The 27,205-nt window shown below is 49.1% G+C and overlaps 1 protein-coding gene across 50 annotated transcripts in view; it reads left to right on the forward strand.

The window, feature by feature from the left end:
* Window positions 1–27,205, forward strand: part of RNF144A (ring finger protein 144A) — a 206,231-nt gene that overhangs the window by 75,755 nt on the left and 103,271 nt on the right. For 28 of the 50 annotated variants that reach the window (XM_081597080.1, XM_081597075.1, XM_081597064.1 and 25 more), the window contains 3 exons: window positions 12,487–12,635; window positions 21,633–21,737; window positions 21,880–21,940. In XM_081597080.1, coding sequence (XP_081453206.1) covers window positions 12,498–12,635; window positions 21,633–21,737; window positions 21,880–21,940 — 304 coding nt within the window. In that variant the 5' untranslated portion in view covers window positions 12,487–12,497. Of the gene's footprint in view, window positions 1–11,449; window positions 11,561–12,486; window positions 12,636–15,751; window positions 17,736–17,956; window positions 18,178–21,632; window positions 21,738–21,879; window positions 21,941–27,205 lie in introns of those variants that run through there. The other 22 variants (XM_081597104.1, XM_081597102.1, XM_081597111.1 and 19 more) reach the window with 10 other exon arrangements.

Genomic DNA, 27,205 nt, shown 5'->3' on the forward strand with positions numbered 1-27,205 from the left:
AGCCCACGGGTGTCCATGAGCTAGGGCACCACGAACAGGGCACTCAGAGCTGACTTGTCCAGGCAGCACCCAGCCTCTGGACATCATATGTTGCTGTCACGTGTGAAGGCAGAGACAGGGCCCAAACCTCTAGTTACTGTCTCTTCCTGTCTTCGAATCTCAGGAGGTTTTGGAGGGCTCCTCGTGGTTACGCATGCTTGAAGCAACATTTCCAGGATGTGGTTGTTGGGCCCTGGCCTTGGTCCTGACCTTGAACCTGCTCTCATGGATGATACTGGCAGGGATTTCCTGTTTTGGAGCCTCACCCAGGAGTCCTCGCTGGCATGTCACCAGTCATCCTGGTTTTGTCTTTAGAGAACCTGGCCGATATTTTGTCCTCACTGTCATCAACTCATACCACCTGTGTGGAGTTTATCATATCCACTTACTTCTATGTTTTTAGAAATACCCCCTTCTCTCATCTGGTCTTAAAAAGCAAAGACAAAATCCAAATAAACCTGATGAAGAAGCTTAGATCTTGGACTGATGCAGTAAGAAATCTGCTCTATGTATTTGGAAGTCCCAGATTTTGCTTAATTTTTTGACTAAAGTATGTCAGGGAAGCTAAAACCATCTGCAGCTCAATATTGATAAAAGGGCAATTCCGTTTGCCTTTAAACAGATTCCCTGTCATTTTATACCTTTTGCATGCGTGCTGTGCTAAGTCGCTTCAGTCGTGTCCCACTCTTTGCAACCCCATGGATTGTAGCCCTCCAGGTTTCTCTGGCCATGGGATTCTTCAGGCAGGAATACTAGAGTGGGTAGCCATGCCCTCCTTCAGGGGATCTTCCTGACCCAGGGATCAAACCCATGTCTCTTACGTCTCCTGCATTGACAGGTGGGTTCTTCACCACTAGCACCACCTTTATGGCATCGCTTTCTCTTCATGGTGAGATCCTTAAAGGCAGGTGCTTGCCCAGAGAAAAGGTGCTGTGTGTGTAGTGCCTCTGACTCTTGTAATCTGGAGTCTAGAGCAGTGTTTAGATCCTTAGGGAAACCTAATGCCAGCTGGCTCACTACTGCTCCTGAGTAGGTGGAGGGATTTGAGTGTAAACATAGGCGTGGCCATGGGGAAGGACTGGAGGTGGAATTGCGGGGAGTTCTTAGAAAGGGAGGGCGGAGACTGTTTTGTTGGTTTCATGGACAGACAGGGCTCCCAGCCGCAGGCATGCCTGAGCTTCCAGGTGGATCTGTGGCTTCAAGGCTGATCCTTCAAGAGATTATTTTATCCTCTAGCTCACTCTCTGAGATGTATCCTCGCTGCCATGAAGCCCCTCTCTGCTGCTGTAGACACAGAAGCCAGGCTTCTCGCTGAGAGCTGGGTGACACTTTCCCCAGTGGGTGGAGACAGGAGGGTTCAAGGCTTGGGGTATCCTGGGGCCAGGTCCCAGCCAGAGCTCAGATGAGGATTGCTGGCCCAGGAAGGTCCAGGACAGGTCCCAGGGGCGGTCCAGTGGTCAGTGGGCAGTGGTGCTGACACCAGAACCCTGGCTTCTAGAATCTTCACAGAGGCCTGTGTCCATGCCCCTGAATGGTCCCTACTCTGTGATGTCCTGCTCTGTTAACCCAAAGGACTGATAAGCTCCATACCCAGGACTTTCCCAGGCTCGTTGTCATAGCAACAAGACCTCTGCTTGGTCGCCTGCAAGGAAACAGCCCTGTGTCTATCCTGCTCCCATCTGAACTGGACAAAGCTGCTCCCCGACCACCTGTCATCACCCGGGACTGACTAAAAGGGCTGGAGGACGCAGGTGACACGCCTGTGCCCCAAACACCGCCCTTTGATTGGCAGAGGGTGATAGGGAGGGATGAGAGCAGGGGGCGGCCCATGCTGGTCGTGCTCTATCATACATGTATTGACATGTGCTGTTGCTGTTGTCTGTGTGTCCTTGTCTGAAAAACAGGAGTGGAGACAAGGGGTCACTGTGTCCCTGGCAGAGTGTGGTGAGGGTGCACTCGGGGTGGTATATGACCAGGTAGAAGGTTCTGGGTGGGGCGGGGCAGGGTGGGGTGGCCACTCGACCTCTGAGCAGGCCCCTAAACAGCGGGGAGTAAGGAAATCATCCCTAAAAGGACACATGATGCTGACCCCCATCAGCCTTGACACACGGTGACTTTGTGTCTGGCTTTTAAAGCGTCGCTTGCTGCTGGCCGGAGTGTGTGGTCCGCGGTGGGAGTGATAGTCCCTTTGGGTGTCCTGCTGCACCCCGTTCCAGGATGGAGGTCGGAGGGCTGGGAGGGGCATCTGTGGGAAGCAGACTGTGAGGAGGAAGCCGCGGGGACCCTATGAGCTCTCCTGCAGAGTGTTTGTCCGGCTCAGAAGGGAAAGAGTGCGTTCTCGGCCACTTGTTTCTGAAGACGAGCCTCTGGTGAGAGAGATACAGCTCCTGGGAGCAAGTCCGCAGGTCTGCCCAGGCCTGGAGGGAGGGTGTCCAGGCCCAAGCCTGGCCAGTGTTGGAAATGTCTCTGAGGCCTTCTTCAGCAGGATTTCTGTCGTGTCCATGAGGGGTTCCCTCTCTGTCACAACCCCGGGCAGCAGCAGAAAGGTGCGCTCTGTTGGCCTAGGACCAGCCCAGACTTTTTCTGGCAGAAGTGCAGACTCAGGGCCCTGAGATGGGGCTGGAGGAGGGGCGGGCTGCTCTGTGGAAGGAAGCGGCTCCTTCAAGCCCCCCTTCTGCTCACCCCCGAGCCTCTACCCCTCCCCTGCCTGCCCCTACCCCACACTATGAACCTCGGTGCCCAGTAATAGATGCTCCAGGAAGGGACTCCTCTCCCCATCACCTGTGCAGGGACCTTTGAAAGGGACAGAGCTCCCATTCCTGGGTCAGCTTTTTAAACCCACTTTGGTCACTTATTAACTAATTGTAAGTAATACAGATATTTTAAAAACATGGTTCAGTTCAGTCGCTCAGTCGTGTCTGACTCTTTGTGACCCCATGGACTGCAGCACACCAAGCTTCCATGTCCCTCACCAGCTCTCGGAGTTTATTCTAACTTATCTCCATCAAGTGAGCGAGGCCATCCAACCTCTCGTTCTCATCCCCTTCTCCTCCTGCCCTCAATCTTTCCCAGCATCAGGGTCTTTTCAAATGAGTCAGCTCTTCGCATCAGGTGGCCAAAGTATTGGAGCTTGAGCTTCAGCATCAGTCCTTCCAATGAATATTCAGGACTGATTTTCTTTAGGATGGACTGGTTGGATCTCCTTGCAGTCCCAGGGACTCTCAAGAGTCTTCTCCAACACCTTACCTTCCTCAAACACAAGGCCTGGCAGGGACGTGGGTGGTGGGGCAGCGTGGCAAGGGAGTCGCACCGCCGGGGGAGGCTTCAGGACAGGGTCGGGGCAGCGAATGAAGTGGGAGGGGCTCTGCTTCTCGGGGAATGACTGGCTCCCTTCAGCCATCCACGCTTTAGCACAAAGAAGCTTCTGAGCCACTGTTAACAGAGGTGAATTCATAGCGCTTGTGAAATGGTCAGAATCTCTCAGAGGCAGGAGGGAGCTGGACAGAAGATCCCAGGTTACGTGAAGGCAAGTGTCCTTACCCTGAGTGCTGTGAGGGACCCGTGGACCACGGAGTGTCCCCTCAGCAACGTGCAGCCTGGACACCCTTCCTTGCGCAGGACAGTCTGAGGCTGTTTCTTCAATGAATCTAAGACCTCGTTCTGTGCCGAGTGCACTCGGACAGGCCAGCACGCTCCCTGCTCCGTGGGCCCCTTGTCCTTTGTCTGAATACTGCGGAGCCTGTGACAGTGAAATGATTTTAAAGTGTTTTTTTTTTCTTTTTAACCTTGATGCTGTGTGGCTGTGCTTATGAGAACATGGTTTGTGTTTTGTCCAGTGAAGACAGCCTATAGTACAGCTTCTTGGAGTGTTACTGCGTTCATTAGCATCTCAAGGCCCACATGGGGTTGGATAGTTAAAAATATACACACCAATCTGCCCAATTATAGTTAATCCTGTATGCCCCTGATTTTTAGTATCATAAGTAATAGTACTGTTTGAGGTGGAATCTTAAAGGAAAAGGTACAAATGAATTTATTTACAAAACAGAAATACGCTCACAGACATAGAAAACAAACTGTGGTTACCAAAGAGGAAAGGGGGTGGAGAAGGATAATTTAGGAGTTTGGTATTAACATACACACACATGTAGTAATAGATAACCAGCAGGGAGCTACTATATAGCACAGGTTACTATACTCAATGTCTTATAATAACCTGTAATGGAAAAGAATTTGTAAAAAGAATATATATACACATATATATGAATCCCTTTGCTGCAGACCCGAAACCTACACAACATTGTAGATAAACTGTATTCCAAAAAAAAAAAAAGTTAAAAATAAAAATATTGCTGCTTGGGGAAAACACAATCTTGGATTAAAATTTTAGACTTAAAATGTTCCCAGTTGACTCTGCATTTTATTAATGATAGGGTTGTGGTGTCTGGCTCTTGCAACCCCATGGACTGTAGCCCTCCAGTCTCCTCTGTGCATGGATTTCCCAGGCAAGAATTTTACTGGACTGAGTTGCCATTTCCTTCCCAAGGGGATCTTCCTGACACAGGGATCGAACCTACATCTCTCTCATCTCTGGCATTGGCAGGGAGATTCCTTACCAACTGCACCACCAGGGAAGCCCTTTAATAGGCTTATTTGTGTTTAAATAAAAACAAATTTTTAAAATAAATGTTTTATTTTAGGGCAAGTCAGATGAACAGATTTGGTTTTTAGATTTAGATGAACAGATTTGACTTTTTAGATTTATAAAACCGATGCAAATCTCTAGGGAGTTACCATACAGAAGAGTTTTGGGTTCACAGTAAAATTGAGATAAAAATACAGAGTTCCTGCATAGCCCCCGCCCACCCCTCCTCCCCCAACGCACAGCCTCCACCAGTGATGACTTCCGGCCCTCACCAGAGGCACGTGTGTTACACCTGCCAACTGACTCATCATCTTTGTGGCTTGTAGAGGGGGCTGCCTCCTCTCTGATCCTTGCTTGCTTCCCCAGAGAGAGTGATGGCAAAGAATAAAGGAAGGTCCATACACAGAGTCCAGCCTAGTGCCCGGCAGACACAGATTGCGCAGTGCTGCGGTTTTCAGAGTCGATCGTGTGTTGCGCTTTTACCTCCATGGGCTTCAGGCTGGGAGGTGCCTGGGGCGATGCGATCCTGTGGAATCGCAGACCAGTGGTTCTCAGATTCACTGCGATGGGAACTCCCTGGAAGACTCAGTTTGCTATGTCTTCTCCTGCTCCTTTTGCCGGGAAAGAACATGGACATACCTCAGTCAGCTTTAGGGCAGCAGGGCTTGTTGGAGGGGGTCCTGAGAGTAAAGGGTGGGTGTGACTGGCTGCACCTGGTTTGGTTTCCCTTTCACTGCTGTGCTTTGAAGGGGTGACGGAGGGTAAAGAGGGACGTCCAGAATCCATAGCCCCAAAGCCCGAGGCTGGGATGTGTGTTAGTCGCTCAGTCGTGTCCGACTCTTTGCTTCCCCTTGGACTGTAGCCCGCCAGGCTCCTCCGTCCATGGGATTCTCCAGGCAAGAATACTGCAGTGGGTTGCCATTCCCTCTTCCAGGGGATCTTCCCAACCCAGGGATCAAACCCGAGTCTTTTTTGTCTCCTGCATTGGCAGACGAATTCTTAACCACTGAACCACCTGGAATGCCCCAGGGCTAGGACGGTTCTGGCCAAATAACCACACCATACTTTTAAGACTGTCTCCCTAAGTGGGTTCTTTTCCCTTCTGGCTGTTTTTCATCCTTGTAGACCTCTCTTCACCATGCATCCTCTTTGCATAACCCTGTCGTGCTTAATGAGTGACTTGCCTTATAAACATTTTGAGTTGCCTAGATTGAATAATATTTATAATTGACCAGATGTTCTTAAAATAGTTTGTTGTTTCATTCGACTTGACATTCACATTAGGAAAACAAAGACTGTTTTTTCTCGTATTGTGCATTGTGAGTTTCTTTGCCAACTCCTATTTCAAGTTTGCAGCTGCTCGATGTTTGCAAGGTCATATTCAGCTCATCCTGTGTGTCGGGAAGGTAGTGATGGGCTTAGACAATGTAACTTTTTTTTGGTAAAATATGCCCAATTGTTGTTCCCTCTTAATCGTGATGATGAGCTCACCTCAGAGAGTATCTACTCTGGAGAAAAGAATACTGACTAGGTGCCAGGAAATCATGTCTGATCTGCTCCAGGGCTAAATCGGGAGGCATGAAGGTGAGGGGCTGAGGCTGACCTGTGCCCAGGGCAGTGGGAGTCCGCGCTGTCTCAGGTCAAGTGGAAGTCGTGGTCCAGAAAGAAAGGAAGCAAGAGGTCAAGCCCTGCGTGCTGGACTGAGAGTCATGTCTTTGGCCAGGCTGTAAACAGGAAAGGCACCAAGCTGCAGGAGAGTGAGTCGTCTAGGAAGGGACCAGCCAGGGGTGACCTGCGGTCCAGGGAGAAAGGCAGTGTGTGAGGGCGGGACTGTGGGCTTCAAGACAATGTACAAGGGTTAAGCTCCCGATTTCTGCCAGTTAGGGTGATGTCCAGCCTTACTGCAGCCTGCACAGCAGATGATAAAGTCGGAGGCTTCTGATGTTTGGGTTGTTTCCTTTTTCCAAAGTAATCTGGGTCCATCAGCGTGAACTTCCTGACCCTGAGTCCATCTTGTCATCTTTCAGTTCAGCTTCTCTCCTCACTTTCGCTCCCATTGGATAATGTTCAGGTTCTTCAATCTGACATAGCATGATGACCTCTGCTTACCAAGCAGAGGTCCCAGGAATTTTAAATATATTATTTCTCACTCACTCTTCACAACTGTACATGGGAGGTGATGGTGTATAGATTTTACAGAGAGGAAAAACAAAACTAAGCTAAAGTTCATAGAGGTTGAGTAATTTCTCCAAAGTCACATGACCAAGTGGCAGAATAGGAATTTGAACCCAGGTCTCTGGGTGACATACTGTGTCATCCACTGCTCAGTGGGTGATGTCCCTGCAGAATCTGGGCTCCAGACTTTGCAGACAGTGTCCACTGCCACCTGTCCGCAGCTCTCCAGGACAGAAAAGCCAATTAAGCAACCTCTGCCCTCTTGGGGACACTTCCAGTCTTAAGTTATTTCTCAATGCTTCCAATAAAGTTTTGTGATCCCTGTTAGGACCTAGCTAACATTCTTACACCGAATAATTGATGCCTTTGAACTGTGGTGTTGGAGAAGACTCTTGAGAGTCCCTTGGACAACAAGGTGATCAAACCCATCAATCCTAAAGGAAATTAATCCTGAATATTCATTGGAAGGACTGATGCTGAAGCAGAAGCTCCAATACTTTGGCCACCTGATGCCAATAGCCAACTCATTAGAAAAGATCCTGATGCTGAGAAAGATTGAAGACAAGAGGAGAAGGGGATGACAGAGGATGAGATGGTTGGATGGCATCACTGACTCAATGGACATTGAGCAAGCCCCAGGAGATGGTGAAGGACAAAGAGGCCTGGCATACTGCAGTCCATGGGGTCACAAAGAGTCGGACATGACTGAGCAACTGAGCTACTGAACAACGACAACATGCTTAATCAAAATATAGTCAGTGCTTCGTCCTGTGAGCTTTAAGAGACATTAAGGATGAAAACAAAAGAAGGTGCTGAGAAATATAAACAAAAAAATCTTGGCCCATGATCCCAGGATCCAAACAACAGTGGACATTTAAAATAATAATGAGCATAGATTCAAGGTGCAGGGAAATGTTACAAAAGAAAATAGACTCAGGGAGTGGGAGAGTCTTGACTCTGGTACCCTCTGCACCCCCCAGATTACTGAATGACCCCTCAAATCAACTAAGTGTTCTGGCCCCTTTGACTTAAATTCAAATTATCATGTTTGTTTTAATTATCTGGAAGACTCGAGCCCTTCCGAAAGCTACTTGAATTTGTATCAGAGTTCTCTTCTTCTTTTCAATGTTTTCTTTTACAATCTTATTTATTTATAATCGGCTGCACTGGGTCTTCATAGCTGCATGCGGATTTTCTCTAGCTCTGTAGTTGCAGTGTGTGGGCTTCTCATTGCAGTGGCTTCTCTTGTTGCAGAGCAGGGACTGTATGGCCCGTGGACTCAGTAGTTGCAGCTCCTGGCTCTATAGCACCGGTTCAGTAGTTTTGGTGTGTGGGCTTCGATGCTCTGTGGCATGTGGGATCTTCCCTGATCAGGGATCAAGCCCGTGTGCCCTGGATTGGCAGGCAGATTCTTAGCCACAGACCACTTCAGATTTCTCTTCTAACAATGGAAGTTACACTTACTTCAGACTAAGTTGCTCTCAGATATTAACTGACCCGGGAAGAGGTCATTGGTCTGAATTCTGATTTCTGTCCTCACCCCCAAAGCCCATTCCAGCTGGAATTCAGTAATTCCCCTTGCTTGTCTGAGCTCTCACAGATCAGGGTCCCCTCTGCTGCCGTCAGCCTGACGTCACTCACACCCTGGGTCTTGTGTCCTTGTGTCTTATATCCTCTGAGTTTTCGAGATCATCGTGTGGCCTCTTCCCCCAAGTCACAGTGCCTTTCCTCCACCAGTGCCCTGCCTGGAACCCACAGTGCTTCATCCTAACTAAATATTTGCTTAGTGATACCCGGTGAGCTATGACTGTCAAGACACAAGAAGAGGATGTATTTTTTCTTTTTTCTAAGAAAAGTATCATAACCCTTGGACTTAACATGTGGCGCAGTGGTAAAGAATCTGCCTGCCAGTGCAGGAGATGTGGGAGATGTGAGTTTGGTCCCTGGGTCGGGAAGATCCTGAGAGAGTCAATTCTTAGGTAGGTTGATGAGAAGTCCGGGGTCCCCAAGGAGAAGAAAGGAGTCTGAAGCTCTTGAGGAGGAGAAAACCACAATTTTTTTTTTTCTACATTGCTTTGTCTTAGTCAATATAACAATGTATCTTGCTCAAGGACTTGTTTCTCCTTAATAAGAACCTTCTGACTAATGCTGTCATCTTAGAATGTATATTATGGGAGTGGGTCTGGTGAGACCTTTCTATATTAGTTCTAATCCTGTTAAGATGTAGGTTGTGGAGTGAGTCTGGTAAGACCTTTCTGCTATTAGTTCTAATCTGGTTATTTTAAGATGTATATTGTGGGAATGGGTCTGGTAGAAGTACATAAGGCCTTGATAAGACTAGCCAGTAGGGCACGCTCCATCCCCCTTCTGATATCTCTGTCAGAAGCTGTCTCTGTCCGCTTTCACTTTAATTAAGCTGCTACATAAAAGCTCTTGAGTGATCAAGCCTGGTCCCTGGTCCTGAACCTAAATCTTCTTCTTCGGAGATCACGAATCTGACCTCGTTCACCGTAGGCTATCGATCTCATGGGGAGGGAAATGGCAACCCACTCCAGCATTCTTGCCTTGAAACTCCCATGGACAGAGGAGTCTGGCCGGGCACAGTTTATTGGATTGCAAAGAGTCAGACATGACTGAGCGACTGAGCATATACATGCACACATCGTGACCGTTGGAATAATTCACATAGGTGGTGGTCACACCCAGGCCCTGACTGTAGAAAGGACTGGCGTCACCAGGTTCTGTGTTTCTCACAGGTGGGTGAGCTATGACCAAATGAGGCATTGCAGGGGAAGGGGAGAGAGGGTTTACTGAGCCTTGCCAGGTGTGCCAGGTCTTTTATACAGTCTCTCCTAATGCTGCACCAGCCCTGGGAGATGGAGGTTATGGCCCCATCACACAGATGGGCAGACTGAGGCTGACTGTGGTCAGGTAACCCAGCACCCTACTAGGTATGGGTGTTCTGTTGGCCCTGGAAGCATAGAGTCCCTGTGGTGTCACCTCCGTTGTCTGGTGAAAGATGCTCGGACATTTCTCTCTCCTGTTTTGATATCCACCCCCTTTTCACAACTATAGGAAATGCAACTTCCCCTTAAAACTCAAGCCTCTCCCCTGCGAAGTTCTCCTCTTCTGAGAATTCTAACCCAGGCTGGTTGCTAGTTTTTCCGAAGCGCCTGAGCACTGATTTCACACGTAATCCTAAACTCTCCCTTGTGTCGTCAGTTAGCTTTTTATTTGGCAAAGAGTGTTCTTGAGTTGAAACTGAATACCCCAAGGTGGGTATCAGTATTCAGTATCTCATATATCTTTGAGACTTTCTAAGATTCGAGAGCCGTCTTGTGTACATTCTGGTCATTGGTTGGTGCTGTTTGGTCTTCTTTTCTTCCCTTTGATGTGTTGTATCTTTGTCAATATGTACACAGCCTGTCGGGCTTCCCAGGTGGCGCTAGTGGTAAAGAACTCTCCTGCCAATGCAGGAGACATAAGAGATGCGGGTTCTATCCCTGGATCGGGAAGATCCCCTGGAGAAGGGAAATGACAGCCCACTCCAGTATTCTTGCCTGGAGAATCCCATGGACAGAAGAGCCTGGTGGGCTACAATCCATGGGGTTGCAGAGAGTTAAATGACTGATGGAACTTAGCACGCACACATGCAAACAGTCTTCTGCTGTATGTGTGGAGTTGAATGAGACAAACCCTCTTTTCATGACCTCACAGACTGGGGGCAATGCAGATGTATCTTGCTCTCCAAACCTTTTCATTCCTTACTTCAGACAGTGAGGTTCCTTAGGAAAGGATGCCAGCTGGCTAAATCAATTTAGGTCCTGAGATTAGGATAGCAAGTGGTAAGAGTTCAGATGGCCAGGAATTTTATGTGAAATTTATATGAATCTTTCTCAGTTCTGAATTTGGGGAGCAAGGGGTGCTGGTAGAATAAAGCACATACTTACCAATGCAGGTGCAAAATAAATGTCTTTAAGGCTTAAATCCAGTGCCAGGGGCAGGGATGGGAGAAGCCACATCCCTGGATGCAAGCATCTGACCCATCAGCAGACAGTTATGGAGTCCACGTGGGTCAGAGCTGTGCTGAGAGCTGGAGGCTGACCCTTTCTCTGCCCCCTCGAGCCACGGGCAGTGGAGATCAGTGTGTGAACATAGTAATAGGAAGATGCGTACTGTCGGGGGAGCACAGACCAGGGGGGACGTGGCCGGAGAATGTCGGGGAGGCTGGGGAGGTGAGGACTGTTTATCCATATGTCTGTGTAGTGTCAGCTTCACCCGAGACACTGCTGGATGCACTTGACCCACAGAAGCGAACAAGCCTGCCCAAGGCCCTGCCTCCCTGAAGCTCACAGTTTAGACAGTCTTCCAGGACTTTCTTAGGAGGCAGTGGTGCATGGGCTGATTCTGGAAGGTCAGTTGACACCTGGGCAATGAGGACAGAAACGGTGTGGGAAGACTATTCTACCCGGAGGACACAGAGCATTGAGGCCAGAGCTTCACACACTGGCTTCCCTGTGATGTTCCTACAACAGAGAACAGCTTGATCTGATCAACAACTATTTTTTTTTTTCCAACAACTATTTTAAGAAAAGCTTCTCTCGCTGGCTTGCTGAGGTCCTGCCCTCCTGAGCTGGGTGCTTGATTGGTGGGGTGGTGTCTTCCTCAACACCCATCAGAGGGATGGAAGGAAGGATGGGGGTGAGTGGATCCCTTGTTACCCATCAATACAGGGAAGGAATATTACCGTCAATATGGGGAAGGAATATTACTATCAATACAGGGAAGGAATATTACTATCAATACGGGAAAGGAATATTACTATCAATACGGGAAAGGAATATTACTATCAATACGGGAAAGGAATATTACTATCAATACAGGGAAGGTATATTACCATCAATACGGGGAAGGAATATTACCATCAGTAGGGGGAAGGAATATTGTTATCAATACAGGGGAGGTATATTACCATCAATACGGGGAAGGAATATTACCATCAATACAGAAAGAAATATTACTACCAATACGGGAAAGGAATATTACTATCAATACAGGGAAAGAATATTACTATCAATACGGGGAAGGAATATTACTATCAATATGGGGAAGGTATATTACCATCAATACGGGGAAGGAATATTGTTATCAATACAGGGGAGGTATATTACCATCAATACGGGGAAGGAATATTACCATCAGTATGGGGAAGGAATATTACTATCAATATGGGGAAGGTATATTACCATCAATATGGGAAAGTAATATTACTATCAATACAGGGAAGGTACATTACCATCAATATGGGAAAGTAATATTACTATCAATACAGGGAAGGAATATTACCATCAATATGGAAAGGAATATTACTATCAGTACGGGAAAGGAATTTACCATCAATACGGGGAAGGAATATTACCATCAGTACAGGAGAGGAAGCATCGCCCACAGACCAGATCAGGAGCCTCTGGCTAAAACTTCTCGGAAGACCCGATGAGGCCTATGGAACGCTGGCCCCTCCGTGGTCACTCGGCCAGCCCCGGGGCCCCGGGTTCAGCCAGGAGTGGCCCTGCCTGGGTTCCATGGTGGCCACGCGGATCTGATTGCCTGTGCTTCTCTCGTTTCAGACTGCTCTGCCATGAGTGCGGCGCGCGCGTGCCGGCCGTCCTGGGACGTGGCCCTGGACCCGCTGGTGTCCTGCAAGCTGTGCCTGGGGGAGTACCCGGCGGAGCAGACGACGACCATCTCGCAGTGCCAGTGCGTCTTCTGCACCCTGGTTGGTCTCGCCGGGAACACCGGCTTAAAGGATTTCGGGATGAGGCTTTTGCTTTTGTTTTAGAGGCAGCATGCAGGGTCACCCTCACAGTTACACAGTTTTATTGGAAGGATTCTCTTCTGAGTCCGTTGGGCTCCCCGGGCAGGTTCCTTTGCAGGTGCCCGTGGTGCAGAAGTGATCAGTTACACAGAGGCTTAGACGCTGGGAACGCAGCTGAGAAACCCTGACATGGTGTGCACGCTCCTTTCTGGAACAGAAATCTGCATCTTAGCTTGCGTCCAATTTAATTAAACAGTGGCGTGCCTGAGATGGTCAGGGTGCCGTCCTGGTGACTGTGCACACAGGACAGTCGCCTCTGTGTGTCAGCTGGCACTGCCTTAGGGCTAAACTGGAGAGGATGTTTTTGTTTCTGTATATTTTTTTAAAAAATTATTTTATATTGATGTATAGTCGATTAACAATGTTGTGATAGTTATACACGTCAGTATGCTTAGTCACTCAGTCGTGTTTGACTCTTTGCGACTCTTTGGAATGTAGCCCCTCTGTCCATGGGACTTTTCAGATAGGAATACTGGAGTGGGTTGCTGTTTTCTTCTCCAGGGGATCTTCCTGACCCAGAGATTGAATCCATGTCTCCTGCATTGTCGGTGGATTCTTTACCTGCTGAGCCATCAGGGAAGCCCCTGTGATAGTTTCAGGTGCACAGCAAAGCAACCCATGCGTACATGCACGTGTATCCATTCTCCCCCAAGCCCCCCTCCCATGAGAGTGTGGAAATCACACTTGAATCTCCTGAAGATGCAGCCAGCATCATTTTGAGCCAAAGGCTGTATGGGACTTAAGGGCTGCAGGTCTGTTCCCATCAGGCCTCACTCAGGCCCAAAGTTTTACTTACTCATCAGAAAAGAAAAATGAGGGTATAAGATTCATTTTCAGTTTGTCTCATTGAATTTTATTTTATTTTTTTCCCATTCAAGGAATTCCAAAATAAAAAAAAGTCCAAAAAAAATGTGAAAAACTAAAAAAGTTACTGTTACAAGTAAACTCTCCGGATGGCCTGCCTGTGTGTTGCTCAGATGTCCTGGTTAGTTTCTGTCCCCTCACAGCTGCCTCCCCAGAGGCTTCTTCCTTCCTGCCCCTTGCTCTGTTTGTCTCTTGATCTCCTTGAAACGTAGGCTCATTTGGTAGCATCATCTACATTTTACGGATAAGGAGACGGAGGTTGCAGTCATTCAAGTCTGTGTATCTGACTTCCTTTTATGCTAGACCCTGGCTTCCGGAGGGCACAGGTCTGCTCCCAAATACCTGGTTTACAGCAGGACACGTGACTGCTGTTGTTCAGTTGCCCAGTTGTGTCCCGCTGTCTGCAACCTCACAGACCACAGCACGCCAGGCTCTTCTGTCCTCTTAGCATCTCCCAGAGTTTGCGCAGATTCATGTCCATTGAGTCGGTGATGCTATCTCATCATCCTAATAATCAGGAAACGTGGCTGGATTGAACCGCAGAGAGTTGGCCTCAGCTGCGTGCTTGGTGGCCAAGGAATGTTGCTTCACTGACTCCCCAGGAAAGGAAATTCAACCTGGAGCACGGAAAGCTGTTTTGGGCCATTTTTCTGAGCTGGGGAAGGATGGGAGGCAGAGGGCCCCGGGGGAGGTGGATGGACAGACAGACCTCCAGCCCAAGAACACAGAGCGTTTTCATTTCTGGAGGGTGAACTGGAATGGTCCAGCCGTGTCTGGCCGGATTAAAGAATCCCCTTTATGCGAAATCGCCTCTTTTCTTGCCTGAAGGGAAGTTTTCCAGTCTCAGCTAACTGGCTGACTTCCCTGTGCAGCTGTGCCCGGGAGCGGGAGCGAGCTCCCAGCCCCTCCCTGTCGCCCCCAATATGCCATCGCGTGGAGGGCCTCCCGAGACTACAGCTCTACTCCTCTGTGAGGTCGCTCATTCACCCCGCCGTGGTTTCACCCTGCCTTTCATTTGCTGTCCTTGTTGTTTTAGTTTCCTATTTCTACCAGATAGCAGCTCTAATTCAGATCAGACGCTTAATTTAACTCAGAGCTTGTGAATAGAGGGAAAGAGCACTGTTTTCTCACAGGGGACTTGCTGGGAGCACTGAGAAACGGGGGATGGTTGTGATTTTTTTTTTTTCCACAACCGTTTATTAAAAATTTAGATGTTGAGACCAGGCCTGCTTGTGTCTGCAGCTCCGTGTGGCTTGAAGCACAGGAAACACCTGTGTGTCCACAGACTGGGTGGGCGGGGGAAGGCCCCGTCCCCTTGTGGAGGCCCCAGGGCCCCCCACCAGCAGAAGTGCCTATGTTTTTTTCTTGGGGACAGACCTGAGAAGAGAAGAGTGAAGACAGGGAGTTGTGCACGGCTGCAGGAAGGCTCTCTTAAGATAAAAAACGACCAGAGAATTACAGGCTTTGGGTCAGAAGAAGAAGATTGACCTCGAGGAGGAAAGGGGTCCAGAGAAATCCTGGAGCTTGGGTCGGGCATAAGCACCCTGAAATGCAGGCTGTTTGTGACCCCGCCGCCCTCGTGGGCCTCACCAGTGTACTGGAGCTGAATGGAGTTCACCCCAAGGCTCGGGGAATGTTTGTGGAGGAGCTGCCCTGTAGCAGGCCGTCTGCAGGCTCGTAACCCTTTAGCTCATTTCTGAGTTCAGGGTTAGAACTGCAGGGATCCAAAAGACCAGCTTTCCCCAGCCGTGTGTCCCAGGGAACATTCGTCCTAAAAGATGCACTCAGATAACCATCAAGGTTCGGGAGATTTGCTGAGCACCACATGCCATGTCCCTCTCTGTACCTACCCTGGGACACTCTGGGTGCCCAAGAACACAGAGGAAGCCCCGGAAATCCACACGAGGGACGACTATCGATTTAACTTGCAGCTCCCTGAATTATTGTATGTTAACCCCTTCTACTGGTGGCTCAGACGGTAAAGCATCTGCCTGCCATGTGGGAGATCTGGGTTTGATCCCTGGGTCAGGAAGATCCCCTGGAGAAGGAAATGGCAACCCACTCCAGTACTCTTGCCTGGGAAATCCTATGGACAGAGGAGCCAGGTGGGCTATAGTCCAAAGGATCTCAAAGAGTCGGACACAACCGAGCAGCTACACTTCCTCACAACCCCTCCTGTCTTCCCTTCCCCCAGGAGGTCTTCGTGATGAGGATGTAGTCGGGTTACCTGCTCATTCTTGATCCTGCACAACTCTGGAGCAGACAGACCGTGTCCTGCACGCAGGGCTTCTCCTGCAGCTTGATCAGAAGCTCGAGGAGAGCACCCTCCCTGCGGGGGGTGGGGGCGGGGGTGGGCGGGCACGGATAGCGCCTGCCCACTAGGAGCTCCGCCTCTCGGCCAGCACGCTGGGGACTGGCAGCTTCAGACGGGCGTTGGTCTCTGCGGATGAGCAGAAGGCGTAGCTTCAGCTTCGTGTTCTTCTGTGAGGCTAGGGGAGCAAGGGGAAGGCCCAGCTTGGTCCCAGAGTGCTCCCAGGTCATCAGAGCTGGCCCAACTCGTCCATAGAATATCCCGCTGTAGCCTCCTGGTCACCTCCCAACATCACCCTGAGTCCGGCCCCCGGGGTCAGGCATCACCCGTCCTCCGGGTCTCTGTGGCTATGGCCCAGTTCTCAGAACAGGGCAGTTCTTTCCAGAACAAAGGGCATCCTCCTGCGTTTTACCAGCAGGCGTGTGACCACACCAGCAGGGCTTCCCAAGGCAGGTCCACATTTGATGGCTAGTTTTTCAGATCCTAGTGTAGCTTCAGGCTGGGCGGAGGCTGGGCCCAGATCCCTACCCACAGCCAGGGCCGCCCCGGTGCCCTGATTGGGACTGGTCGTCCTGGCCCGTCAGGTTCATCTTCACACATGGAGATCAGGTTCTTATACGTCTTATGTTGATATGGATCCGCTTCGGGCACCCTGGAACCCCGGCCTCCATAGATGACACTTGCTACTCGGCTCAGCCCTGGGGGGCTTTTGCTTGTCCCCCACCCCCCGGGCTTCGGGTAGTTCCCAGGACCACCTGATCTGTTTCTCAACTCCACGTGCTGTCACACCTGTGCACCGTCTCCTGGAGTTTCTCTGCCTTGGGTGGACCCAGCCCTGGGATGGATAACTTCCTCTCTGGGTGGCGATATTGAATGAGCAGCATCCACACCTTGGGCCGGCTGGTCTGCCTCTTTGTGCTCATTGTGGTGAGGCGCGGATGGCCACCCAGGTCCTGCTGCCACCATCACAGCTCCCCGTGCCGCCCTCAGGAGAAGCGGGTGCCCACTGCCTGCTGGTTTAATTGACCTGGAAAATCCCAGCAAGTGACAGACTCGCAGCTGAGAACTGTCGACTCAGTGCTTTTGAAGGAGAGCGTTGCCCGTCAGACTGACTCAGCCGGTGTCTCTGTGCATCCGTGGTCACACACCCTCCCCCAAGTGTGGGGGCATTCCCGGGCGGCAGGGCCTCAGAAGGGGTTGCATCTGCCCCAGCCGCCTGTGGGGTCAGCTGTGCGCAGACACCAGGCTGCAGATCGGGTGGCCTGTGGAAAGGATGGGCACCCCAGTCTGGACTGGTGGGCTGCCAGGGTTTTGGTGGGAAGACATCTGCGTGAACAGAGAGAGGCTGGTGGGTGCAGGCTCACAGGGTTGGAGTGAGACCTCTTTTGTGTGTCCTTCCACCAGGGACACTGCCCGCAAGGAAAGTCATTTTCCTGCTCCAGTGGTTGACTGGGTTTTGACTCTTGGAAACCCTGAGGGACCCTGAGGGAAAGGCCCAGGGGACACACGGGGGGCTGAGCGTCGACATTACCCCAACTGTGGGGCCCACCTGAGCTTCAGCGCCCAAGGGGTCAGAGATGTCAGGGGAGGTGAGTCCAGGAGACAGTTTGCTGGTGGTTTGGCAAGACCACCGGACCGAGAGTACACATAGATGAGAGTTTTGGGTTTTTTTTTTTTTTTCAGTAGAAAGTAAATCTGATTTTTTTTTTTTCTTTTCCCTCTAAAAATTTTATTAATACAAAAGCAGCCTTCATCTCTTGGAGTCCCTGGTTTGGGTGAAGTCAATCCCTGCAGCCTGGAGTGGTGTTGCGGCCAGAACATACACGGTGGGGCTTGCTGGGTGGTCTGCTCGGGTTTCCAGCCCCTGGCAGCAGTTGGGGTGGGGGAGGTTTGCATGAAGCCTTCTTGTCTCGCCAGCTGTGCCAGGCGGTGGCTCCAGCCGCCTGAGGACAGCCCTGTAGGAAGTGTCTGCCCTCCTCGCCCGCCAAGGGGCCCGGGGTGCCCATCCAGCTAGCTCTCTGGCAGTGACCTGAGGTCCCCACCCCAGGTCTCCCCTCCTCTGCACGGATGCGTGTCCATGTCCACATCTGTGTGGGTGTCAGCTTATTCTGCGTGCGGACCACTCACCCCCCCACCCCAGCTGTCAGCCTCTGTCTCTCCTGCCGAGTTGTTAAGGCCTTGCTTTTCACCAGCACTCCATCAGGCCCAGGGCCTGGAAGGATAAACAGCCTGGGTTTCAAAGAGCCTGCCTCCTAGCAGAGGAAAGGGGTAAGCAGACCCTCCCTAAGTGAGGCCGTGGGGGCCGGGCAGAACTCGTGGTACGTGTGTGGGCACCTAGCCACCAAAGCATCCTTTTCTGTCCTCGGGGTTTGTTTCCTTCCACACTATGGGGGTCCGGGGGCCTCAGAGGGATGCAGGCTCACATCTGGCATGAGGGTTCGCTGACATTCCCACCAGGGCAGTGGTCCCAGGGTCTTGGCTGCCTGAACCCAGTCCCCAGGAGTCCCACGGCCGTTGTTCAGATCTGCCTGCATGGGCTGTTTGTAAACACGGATCCCTGATAAGCAGAAGCCACTCTGATAAGCAGAGGCACCTTTGAGCACAGTTTCTGGGGGTTTCTCCCAGCTGTTAGCATCATCAGTAACTGACGGACCTCCCAGGGAGAAAGCAGACCAAGTTCAGGCTTCCTGCAGATTCTGCACCGGGCAGCTGTCTCTCTGCAGCCCCTTCTCCTTAGCGAAGGATTCCAACTTGACGTGGGTCCCAGTGGATCAGTAGGCCCCCCTCCGCATCTTTGGACCGGGTTTCAAAGGGTTGGGCAAGAAAGTGGAGAATGAACAGTCTGGAACTTTCTGCAGCTCTCCATACACCGCCTCCCCGCTCCCAGACCCTCCTGTGCTTTGTGCAGTGGACGCCCCTTTCCTGAGAGGCCTTGTCCCTCTGGCCAGCTTTCCACCTCTGGTACCTTCCTGATCCCCCTCCCCAGGGGGAGACCCCCCCCGAAACCTCAGCAGAGTGCGTCTTTGTGGGGGGGCCTTGGGGGTCTTGATGGACAGGGAGGCCTGGAGTGCTGCAGTCCACGGGGTTGCAAAGAGTCGGACACAACTGAGCGACTGAACTGAACTGGGGGTCTTGATGTCCTGGAGGGTCCCGGCACCCAAGCATCAGGGACACAGAGAGACACACTCTGGGGTGACTCAGACTTTGCTGGTCTGAAATGCATACGATTCTTTTTACGCATTATAAAACTTACAAGGTAACAGAAAATAAGTAAGAAATGATTGCTGATGAAAGAATTCTTGACTGGGGAGGAAGGAGGTGAGAGTTGAAAACACAAAACCGCCACCTCTTCGGAGTCAGGCACACGTGGGTTTGAGCCAAGCTCCTCCACTTACAGACCCCTACTTTGTCCTGTTTCTGACTTCCCTGAGCTTTGTTCTCTCCTCTGTCTAAGGGGAGCGATTAACACCTCCTAAGAATCTTGTTTAGTTGGCTAACACAGGTGGTGATTAACGCGGGAGTCCTGAGGCCTTTGGTTACGGAGAGCTGTAATTAATATGATAGTCGGGAATACATCAGTGTCTGCCTCTGTCCTGTATATTTATTTTCACCAAGGTTTCTCTGGCATTTTCGGGTGCTCGTTTCAAGACATCTTTTTGCTATTAGATTGAAAAACACAGCTTGTGAGTCCTGGCCCGGTTTCTATCTGGAAGAAGACTGGACTTGTTTCCCATGGATGCTTGGTCAGATACAGATCCTCATTGCTCTCTCCTTTCAACGTGCTTTCATTCTCTGCTAGTCTTTGTTTTTGTTTTTTTTCAGTTTAACTAATTAATTGATTTTTAGCTGTGCTGAGTCTTCGTTGCTGCGCAAGCTTTTCTCTAGTTGTGGTGTTCCAGCTTCTTGTTGTGGTCACTTCTGTTGTCGTGGGACACGGCCGTAGGGCGCGTGGACTTCAGGAGTTATGGCCCCCCGGGCTCTAGAGGACAGGCTCAGGAATGTGGCTCACTGGCTTAGCTGCTCTGTGGCACGTGGAGTCTTCCCGGATCAGGAATCAGACTGGTGTCTCCTGCATTGATCGTCGGGTTCTTCTCCACTGAGCCACCAGGGAAGTCCCCATCCCATTTATATAGTATGCAAATAGATGCTTCTAGAAACAGTCATTTTGCAGATTGTGCAGAGCCTGCTGGCGGCATAGAATGTTCACCCCCCAGGTAGCCCTCCCCAGGTATGATGCACTGCTTGTTGATACATGCAAGTCCCTGCACAGCGATGTTTAGAGTCAGAAATGTCCCCTGAGTGTACCTATCACACCAGTGTTAACTGTTGTATTTTGTCAGCTTTCTCTCATTGTGTGTACTTCTCTGCACAATATTGTGAGAGTTTTCAGCGTTTTATCACTTTATGGCCTTCTAGTGTCCCCCAGAGACTCGATTTAGACAGATTTAATTATAAAAAAGTAAAAGAATGATTTGCTGCTAAGGTTGTGATATTCTTTACACCTATGACTGTAAGACACCAACAGGATACACACACAGCAGATAACAGCTACCACTGTTACTTAGCTGGTCTGTGTATCAGGAATCGCGCCAGGTGACTTTCCCTACTTTCTTTCTTACCATCGCAGAAGCCCAGCAGGAAGGGCATCTCTGCTCTCTTGTCCAGAGAGCTGTGGCCCGAGCCCATCATGTGACCTATCCTCAGCTCTGCCTGGACGGACCGGGGTTCCAGGTGTCTCTGTAGCTCTGTGGCCTGGGCTGTGATGGGAAGTGGACTTGGAGATGCTGCTGAGACATTTCACTTTGTGCTCCCATCACTGAGAGGTCCGGTTTCTTATCCTCTTTGAGTTCTGATGTCATTTGATGCAAGCGCTTCAGCGTCTGTCTCAGTCACATCGGGCAGTGACCTTGCCTAGAGAAGACCGTCACTTTTCTTCTACTTGGCGTTTAAAAAGTGCTTTTCAGGGAGCATTGGATTTCCAAGACCAGCGGACAGTAATGCAGGAGTAGACCGGCCCTGGGAAAGGCCACTTCACTTTGGCATGAGCTCTGGGATGTGTCTCCTACAGACTTTTCTGACTTACTTCAGATGTTCAGCCAGACGGCCACGTCGAGGGGTGGGGTGTGGTAGCCAATCATCGCCCGTTGCATGAGAGGTCACTGAAGGAGGGTGGGCAGCTCGACCTGGGTTCTCGGTGGAGGCGCAGGGGCGGCCTAGAGGCAGGTGAGGCTGAGCTGGAGTCTGGGCTCTGCCCTTGCTGTCTGGAGAAGCTGGCGGTTCCTTGTTTGGGTCTCAGTTTTCACACCTGATGGATGGTATGGTCATAACTTTCCTGCGAAAGCATTCTAAGCGCCAGGTGAAACAGTGGCATTCAAGGGACCGAGCAGAGCCCTGACATCTGGTGTGTGTTTGAGGAGTACGGGTCCCCAGCCTCCCTTGCCTGCCCACTCTTCCCACTGGGCACACTGGCGTGGTGTTAGCCGAGGTTGGGCACAGGGACCCAATCGCATCCTCAGCCCTGGTGCAGCAGAGGTACCCCGCAAATATTTGTCGAGTGAATATAACCTCTAATTTGGTCGTTGCTATGGACTACAGGGCAAAAATACAAAAAAAACGTACTGAAACAATGTGCTTGATTTGTCTTTTTTTTTTAATGCATCGCTGCTCCTTCAGCCTTAAGGAAGATGTTTACAGATACTTCTCTGTGTTTTGTTTTTTTTCAGTGCCTGAAACAGTATGTGGAGCTCTTGATCAAAGAAGGATTAGAAACTGCGATTAGCTGTCCAGATGCTGCCTGCCCCAAACAGGGCCACCTGCAGGAGAATGAGGCACGTACGGCTGGGGAAATAGGGGTGCACCTGCGGGGGCTCCTCAGTGAGTCGGGGGTCCTAGGCCCTGTCCAGGCTGACCTCACCTTGTGTTCTAGCCCTCAGATGGTTAGAGTCCCTTTTCTTCTGTTTCTTCCCTTAGATTGAGTGCATGGTGGCAGCTGAAATTATGCAAAGATACAAAAAGCTACAGTTTGAAAGAGGTAGGTGCCTCAGTGTTGCAGCCACTTACGACTCCTGTGATTGAATCCGGTGTATATTGAATCCGGAGTGCTTCGGGTGGATGCCACTGTGCATCATTTGGATGCAGTGGACGTGAAAACATTGAAAATTAGCCTTCTGAAGTTTGGCTGTCATTTGAGTTTTCTGCAGAGCTCACAGTTGAATGGCCACTGTTGGGGGGTTCTTGTTGGTGGCAGGAAAGATCCATGGAACAGCTTGCTTCTAGGGATCTGGGATTATGGGGGTGGTTTAAAGAGACCCTCACGGGGCGTTATTCTCCAGCCACCTTAAGGCCTAACAGTCTGAGGACTAATTCTTAGGCCGTCACAGAATTTAAAAGATAGGAAGCCTTGGAAAGAAGCTTGGAAGGAAGCCCCAAGGTCCGGCAGGGTGGAATGGTGATGGTCACCACCCTGACCACAGGTCTGTTGCCCTCACTGTCTGTCTACTGCACGCCGACAGGGCCAGTGGGTGCTGGGGTCTTGTCTCACTAAGCCTCACAGCAGCCCAACAAGGTTGCCTGTTAGCCTGACACCCGCAGAGGCTAACTAATGCGCCCCAGTTTCCATCTCTGGTGGGTGCAAGGGCGTGGACCAGGTCCCCCCTTCACCCCTGCAGTGTCTCCCTCTCCTCCTGGCTGGAGCGAGGGTGCTCCAGCGTTAAGCCACATTGGTTGTCCGGGATGGATCTTTGTCTTTGCTGTCTGAAATACGCCATGTTCCTGTGTGTGTGTGTTAGTCGCTCAGTCGTGTCCGACTCTTTGTGACCCCATGGACTGTAGCCCTCCAGGCTCTTCTGTCCATGGGATTCTCCAGGCAAGAATACTAGAGTGGATCGCCATTCCCTTCTCCAGGGGATCTTCCGGACCCAGGGATTGAACCCAGGTCTTCCACATTGCAGGCAGATTCTTTACTTGTCTCAGCCACCAGGGAAGCCCCATGCCGGATTCAAAAGATGGTATTTTGTTTGATCTTGTTTTCATATCTCTTCTGGACCTTGGGCTCATCTGAAAAGAAGCAGAATAACAGACATGTGTAGACAACGCTCTGTATGTAAGACTTTATTGTGAAGATGCGTATCTGGGTTCTAAAATTTCCGGGTGGGTTATCAAGCAGCTACTATCCGTTCCCCACTCTTCCTGGATGGGTTCTTAGTGGTCTCCTGAATCGGGCATTCATGAGAGATGAGCACAACCCCCGGCTTCGTGTTTACAGGAAAACATTGTCAGGATGGGAATGGAATGCGGAATAGACCAGAGCAGTGTGTCCAGAGACTCCTTGTTTAGCTGAATGTGGAAAGTTTTTGTCTCCTTTTTTTTTTTTAAGAAATGCTAAAGATAGCTGCATTTCCTCTTGCGACTCACTTTTCAAGGCAAAAAAAAAAAAAGGTAATGTGTGGCCAACCTAAAAAAAAGCATACAGGAGTTCTGATGACATTGAAATTTGTTCTCAAGAGCTTATTTATTGAAATGCCATATATTCTTTGGTTTGGGGCAGTTTATAGCTTAAATATATGGCCATGTGACACAAAAGTTGGTATGTAGAGCTATAAATTTGATTAATTTGGATTTCTGAGGCTGTGAGCCTCTTCTGAAAACATTTTCCAGAGGGAATCTTGACAGAAACTGGCAGTTATTTGGGTTAGAAGAAAATGAACTTTCTATGACATTGAATTTAAAAATGCAGCTGGGTAAATGTTCCTACCTAATAATTTTAACTGTTGTTATTTCTTCTGTACTTTGACTTAGGCAAAGAAGATTTTTTTTTTCTTTTGCATAGTAATGACCCCAACTTGACTTAGGTTAAAAAAATATATCTCAAAGCTATCACTTTAGAATATTTTGCTAGCGTTGTGTTCAAAGCAGCAAAAAAATACAAAAAGGACTCAGACTTAATAGGAGCAGAGACCTGTCTGAATGGAAAATGAAAACATTAGACCTGAAACATGGCTATTGATTATAGCCAGTCACTGAGCAAATGCACTGGTCATGGCAAACACCCTCTTCCAACAACACAAGAGAAGACTATACACATGGACATCACCAGATGGTCAATACTGAAATCAGATTGATTATATTGTTTGCAGCCAAAGATGGAGAAGCTCTATACAGTCAGTAAAATCAAGACTGGGAGCTGGCTGTGGCTCAGATCATGAACTCCTTATTGCCAAATTCAACTTAATTGAAGAAAGTAGGGAAAACGACTAGACCATTCAGGTATGACCTGAATCAAATCCCTTAGGATTATACAGTGGAAGTGACAAATAGATTCAAGGGATTATATCTGATAGAGTGCCTGAAGATCTATGGATGGAGGCTTGTGACATTGTACAGGAAGCAGTGATCAAGACCATCCCCAAGAAAAAGAAATGCAAAAAGGCAAAATGGTTATCTGAGGAGGCCTTACAAATAGCTGTGAAAAGAAGAGAAGCGAAAGACAAAGCGAAATTGAAAGGAAAGATATACCCATTTGAATGCAGAGTTCCAGAAGGAGAGATAAGAAAGCCTTCCTCTTTGATCAATGCAAAGAAATAGAGGAAAGCAATAGAATGGGAAAGACTAGAGATCTCTTCAAGAAAATAAGAGATAGCAAGGGAACATTTCATGCAAAGATGGGCACAATAAAGGACAGAAATGGTATGGACTTAACAGAAGCAGAAGATAATAAGAAGAGGTGGCAAGAATACATAGAAGAACTATACAGAAACGATCTTGATGACCCAGATAACCATGATGGTGTGATCACTCACCCCGAGCCAGACATCCTGGAATGTGAAGTCAAGTGGGCCTTAGGAAGCATCACTGCGAACAAAGCTAGTGAGCTATTGAACTATTTCAGATCCTAAAAGATGATGCTGTGAAAGTGCTGCACTCAATATGCCAGCAAATTTGGAAAACTCAGCAGTGGCCACAAGACTGGAAAGGGTCAGTTTTCATTCCAACCCCAAAGAAAGACAATGCCAAAGAATGCTCAAACTAGTGCACAATTGCACTCATGTCACACGCTAGCAACATAATGCTCAAAATTCTCCAAGCCAGGCTTCAACACTACGTGAACCGTGAACTTCCAGATGTTCAAGCTGGATTTAGAAAAGGCATAGGAACCAGAGATCAAATTGCCAGCATGCGTTGGATCATCGACAAAGCAAGAGAGTTCCAGAAAAATATCTATTTTTGCTTTATTGACTATGTTAAAGCCTTTGACTGTGTGGATCACAACCAACTGTGGAAAATTCTGAAAGAGATGGGAATACCAGACCACCTGACCTGCCTCTTGAGAAATCTATATGCAGGTCAGGAAGCAAGTTAGAACTGGACATGGAACAATAGACTGGTTCCAAATCGAGAAAGGAGTACGTCAAGGCTGTATGTTGTCCCCCTGATTATTTAACTTATGTGCAGAGGCCACCATGAGAAATGCTGGACTGGATGAAGCACAAGCTGGAATCATCTCCCGGCAATCTGCCGGGAGAAATATCAATAACCTCAGATATGCAGATGACACCACACTTATGGCAGAAAGTGAAGAAGAACTAAAGAGCCTCTTGATGAAAGTGAAGGAGAAGAGTGAAAAAGTTGCCTTATAACTCAACATTCAGAAAATGAAGATCATGGCATCTGGTCCCATCACTTCATGGCACATAGATGGGGAAACAGTGAGAGACTTTATTTTCTTGGGCTCCAAAATCACTGCAGATGGTGACTGCAGCCATGAAATTAAAAGACACTTACTCCTTGGAAGAAAAGTTATGACCAACCTAGACAGCATATTAAAAAGCAGAGACATTACTTTGCCATCAAAGGTCCTTTTAGTCAAAGCTATGGTTTTTCCAGTAGTCACATATGGATGTGAGAGTTGGACTATAAAGAAAGCTGAGCGCAGAAGAATTGATGCTTTTGAACTGTGGTGTTGGAGAAGACTCTTGAGAGTCTCTTGGATGGCAAGGACATCCAGCCAGTCCATCCTAAAGGAAATCAGTCCTGAATATTCATTGGAAGGACTGATGTTGAAGCTGAAACTCCAATACTTTGGCCACCTGATGTGAAGAGCATTAGGGAAAGATTGAAGGCAGGAGGAGAGGGGGATGACAGAGGATGAGATGGTTGGATGGCATCACCAACTCAACAGACATGAGTCTGAGTAAACTCTGGGAGTTGGTGATGGACAGGGAGGCCTGGCGTGGTACAGTCAATGGTATTGCAAAGAGTTGGACACGGCTGAGTGACTGAATTGAATTGACCTGAGGAAATTCTAGATGGGATCAGTGAAGCAGTTTTCAATTTGCTCTCCTTTCGAAGTCACCTTCAAATGAGAATGGTGACTGCTAGAAAAGTGACAGTCTACATCACCTCCCGATAACATTTAGTTACTGAAAAGTGCTAGGGTCACAGTTCCAATACTCTCTCCATTTGCACGTCTCATATCAGAGCTTTATTTTAACCGGAGCATCCCCAGTCTTCCAGCCAGGGTCCTTGGGGAGCAGGACACCGGGAGGGAGGTTCTGGGAGGAGGACTCTTCTGAGCACTCCGTCTGCCAGCTGTGAGGCCCCCAAAGCTGGGAGCCTCAGGCTTCCTGGGGAGGTCCATCACTTGCTCACATGCCCCATGGCGTTACGCACGAGTTCCTCTTTGGACACGGACCGCGCCGTGCTGCAGTGTTTGTTTACATTTCCGGGGCAGTGGGAGCTGGAGCGGTATGAGAAGGGACGGAGGACACCCTGCCCTGCACAGCATGTTTCTCAAAGGACAACTGTGTTTAAGAAAGAACACCTTTTACCAGAGTCTTGCGCTTTTTGATGAGTAGGGCTGTTAGGGACTTAGTTTATTTCTATTTATGTATCTGTCTCGGGGAGAGGGGAGCTAAGATTTGTTTCTTTATCTTGTGCCAGAAAATACACTTCTTGCTTTGTTTGAAAATGTATTATGTACAAATATGTGCATGTATACATACTAGATACAATGTGTATATTTATGACATATTGGCTATAGTGTATCTAATGTATAGTATATAGATGTGATAGTATATATATGGCATATATAGTATATATAAATATATTTATATATAGTATATATAAATATATATAAATGCATAGATAAATAGGTAGATAGGCAGACAGACATTGATATGTATGCATAAAGACATCCTGGAAAGAAAAGCTGTGCTGGTGCCCAGTGTGGATTCTCCTACTGGTCGTGTCCCATCGTGCACACCCAGCGGGCAGACTCTGGCAGCAGAGGGATCTTGTA

Source organism: Giraffa tippelskirchi, chromosome 4, assembly GCF_054371585.1.
Source record: "Giraffa tippelskirchi isolate mGirTip1 chromosome 4, T2T-mGirTip1v1.2.pri, whole genome shotgun sequence".
In the NCBI taxonomy this organism is placed as follows: domain Eukaryota; kingdom Metazoa; phylum Chordata; class Mammalia; order Artiodactyla; family Giraffidae; genus Giraffa; species Giraffa tippelskirchi.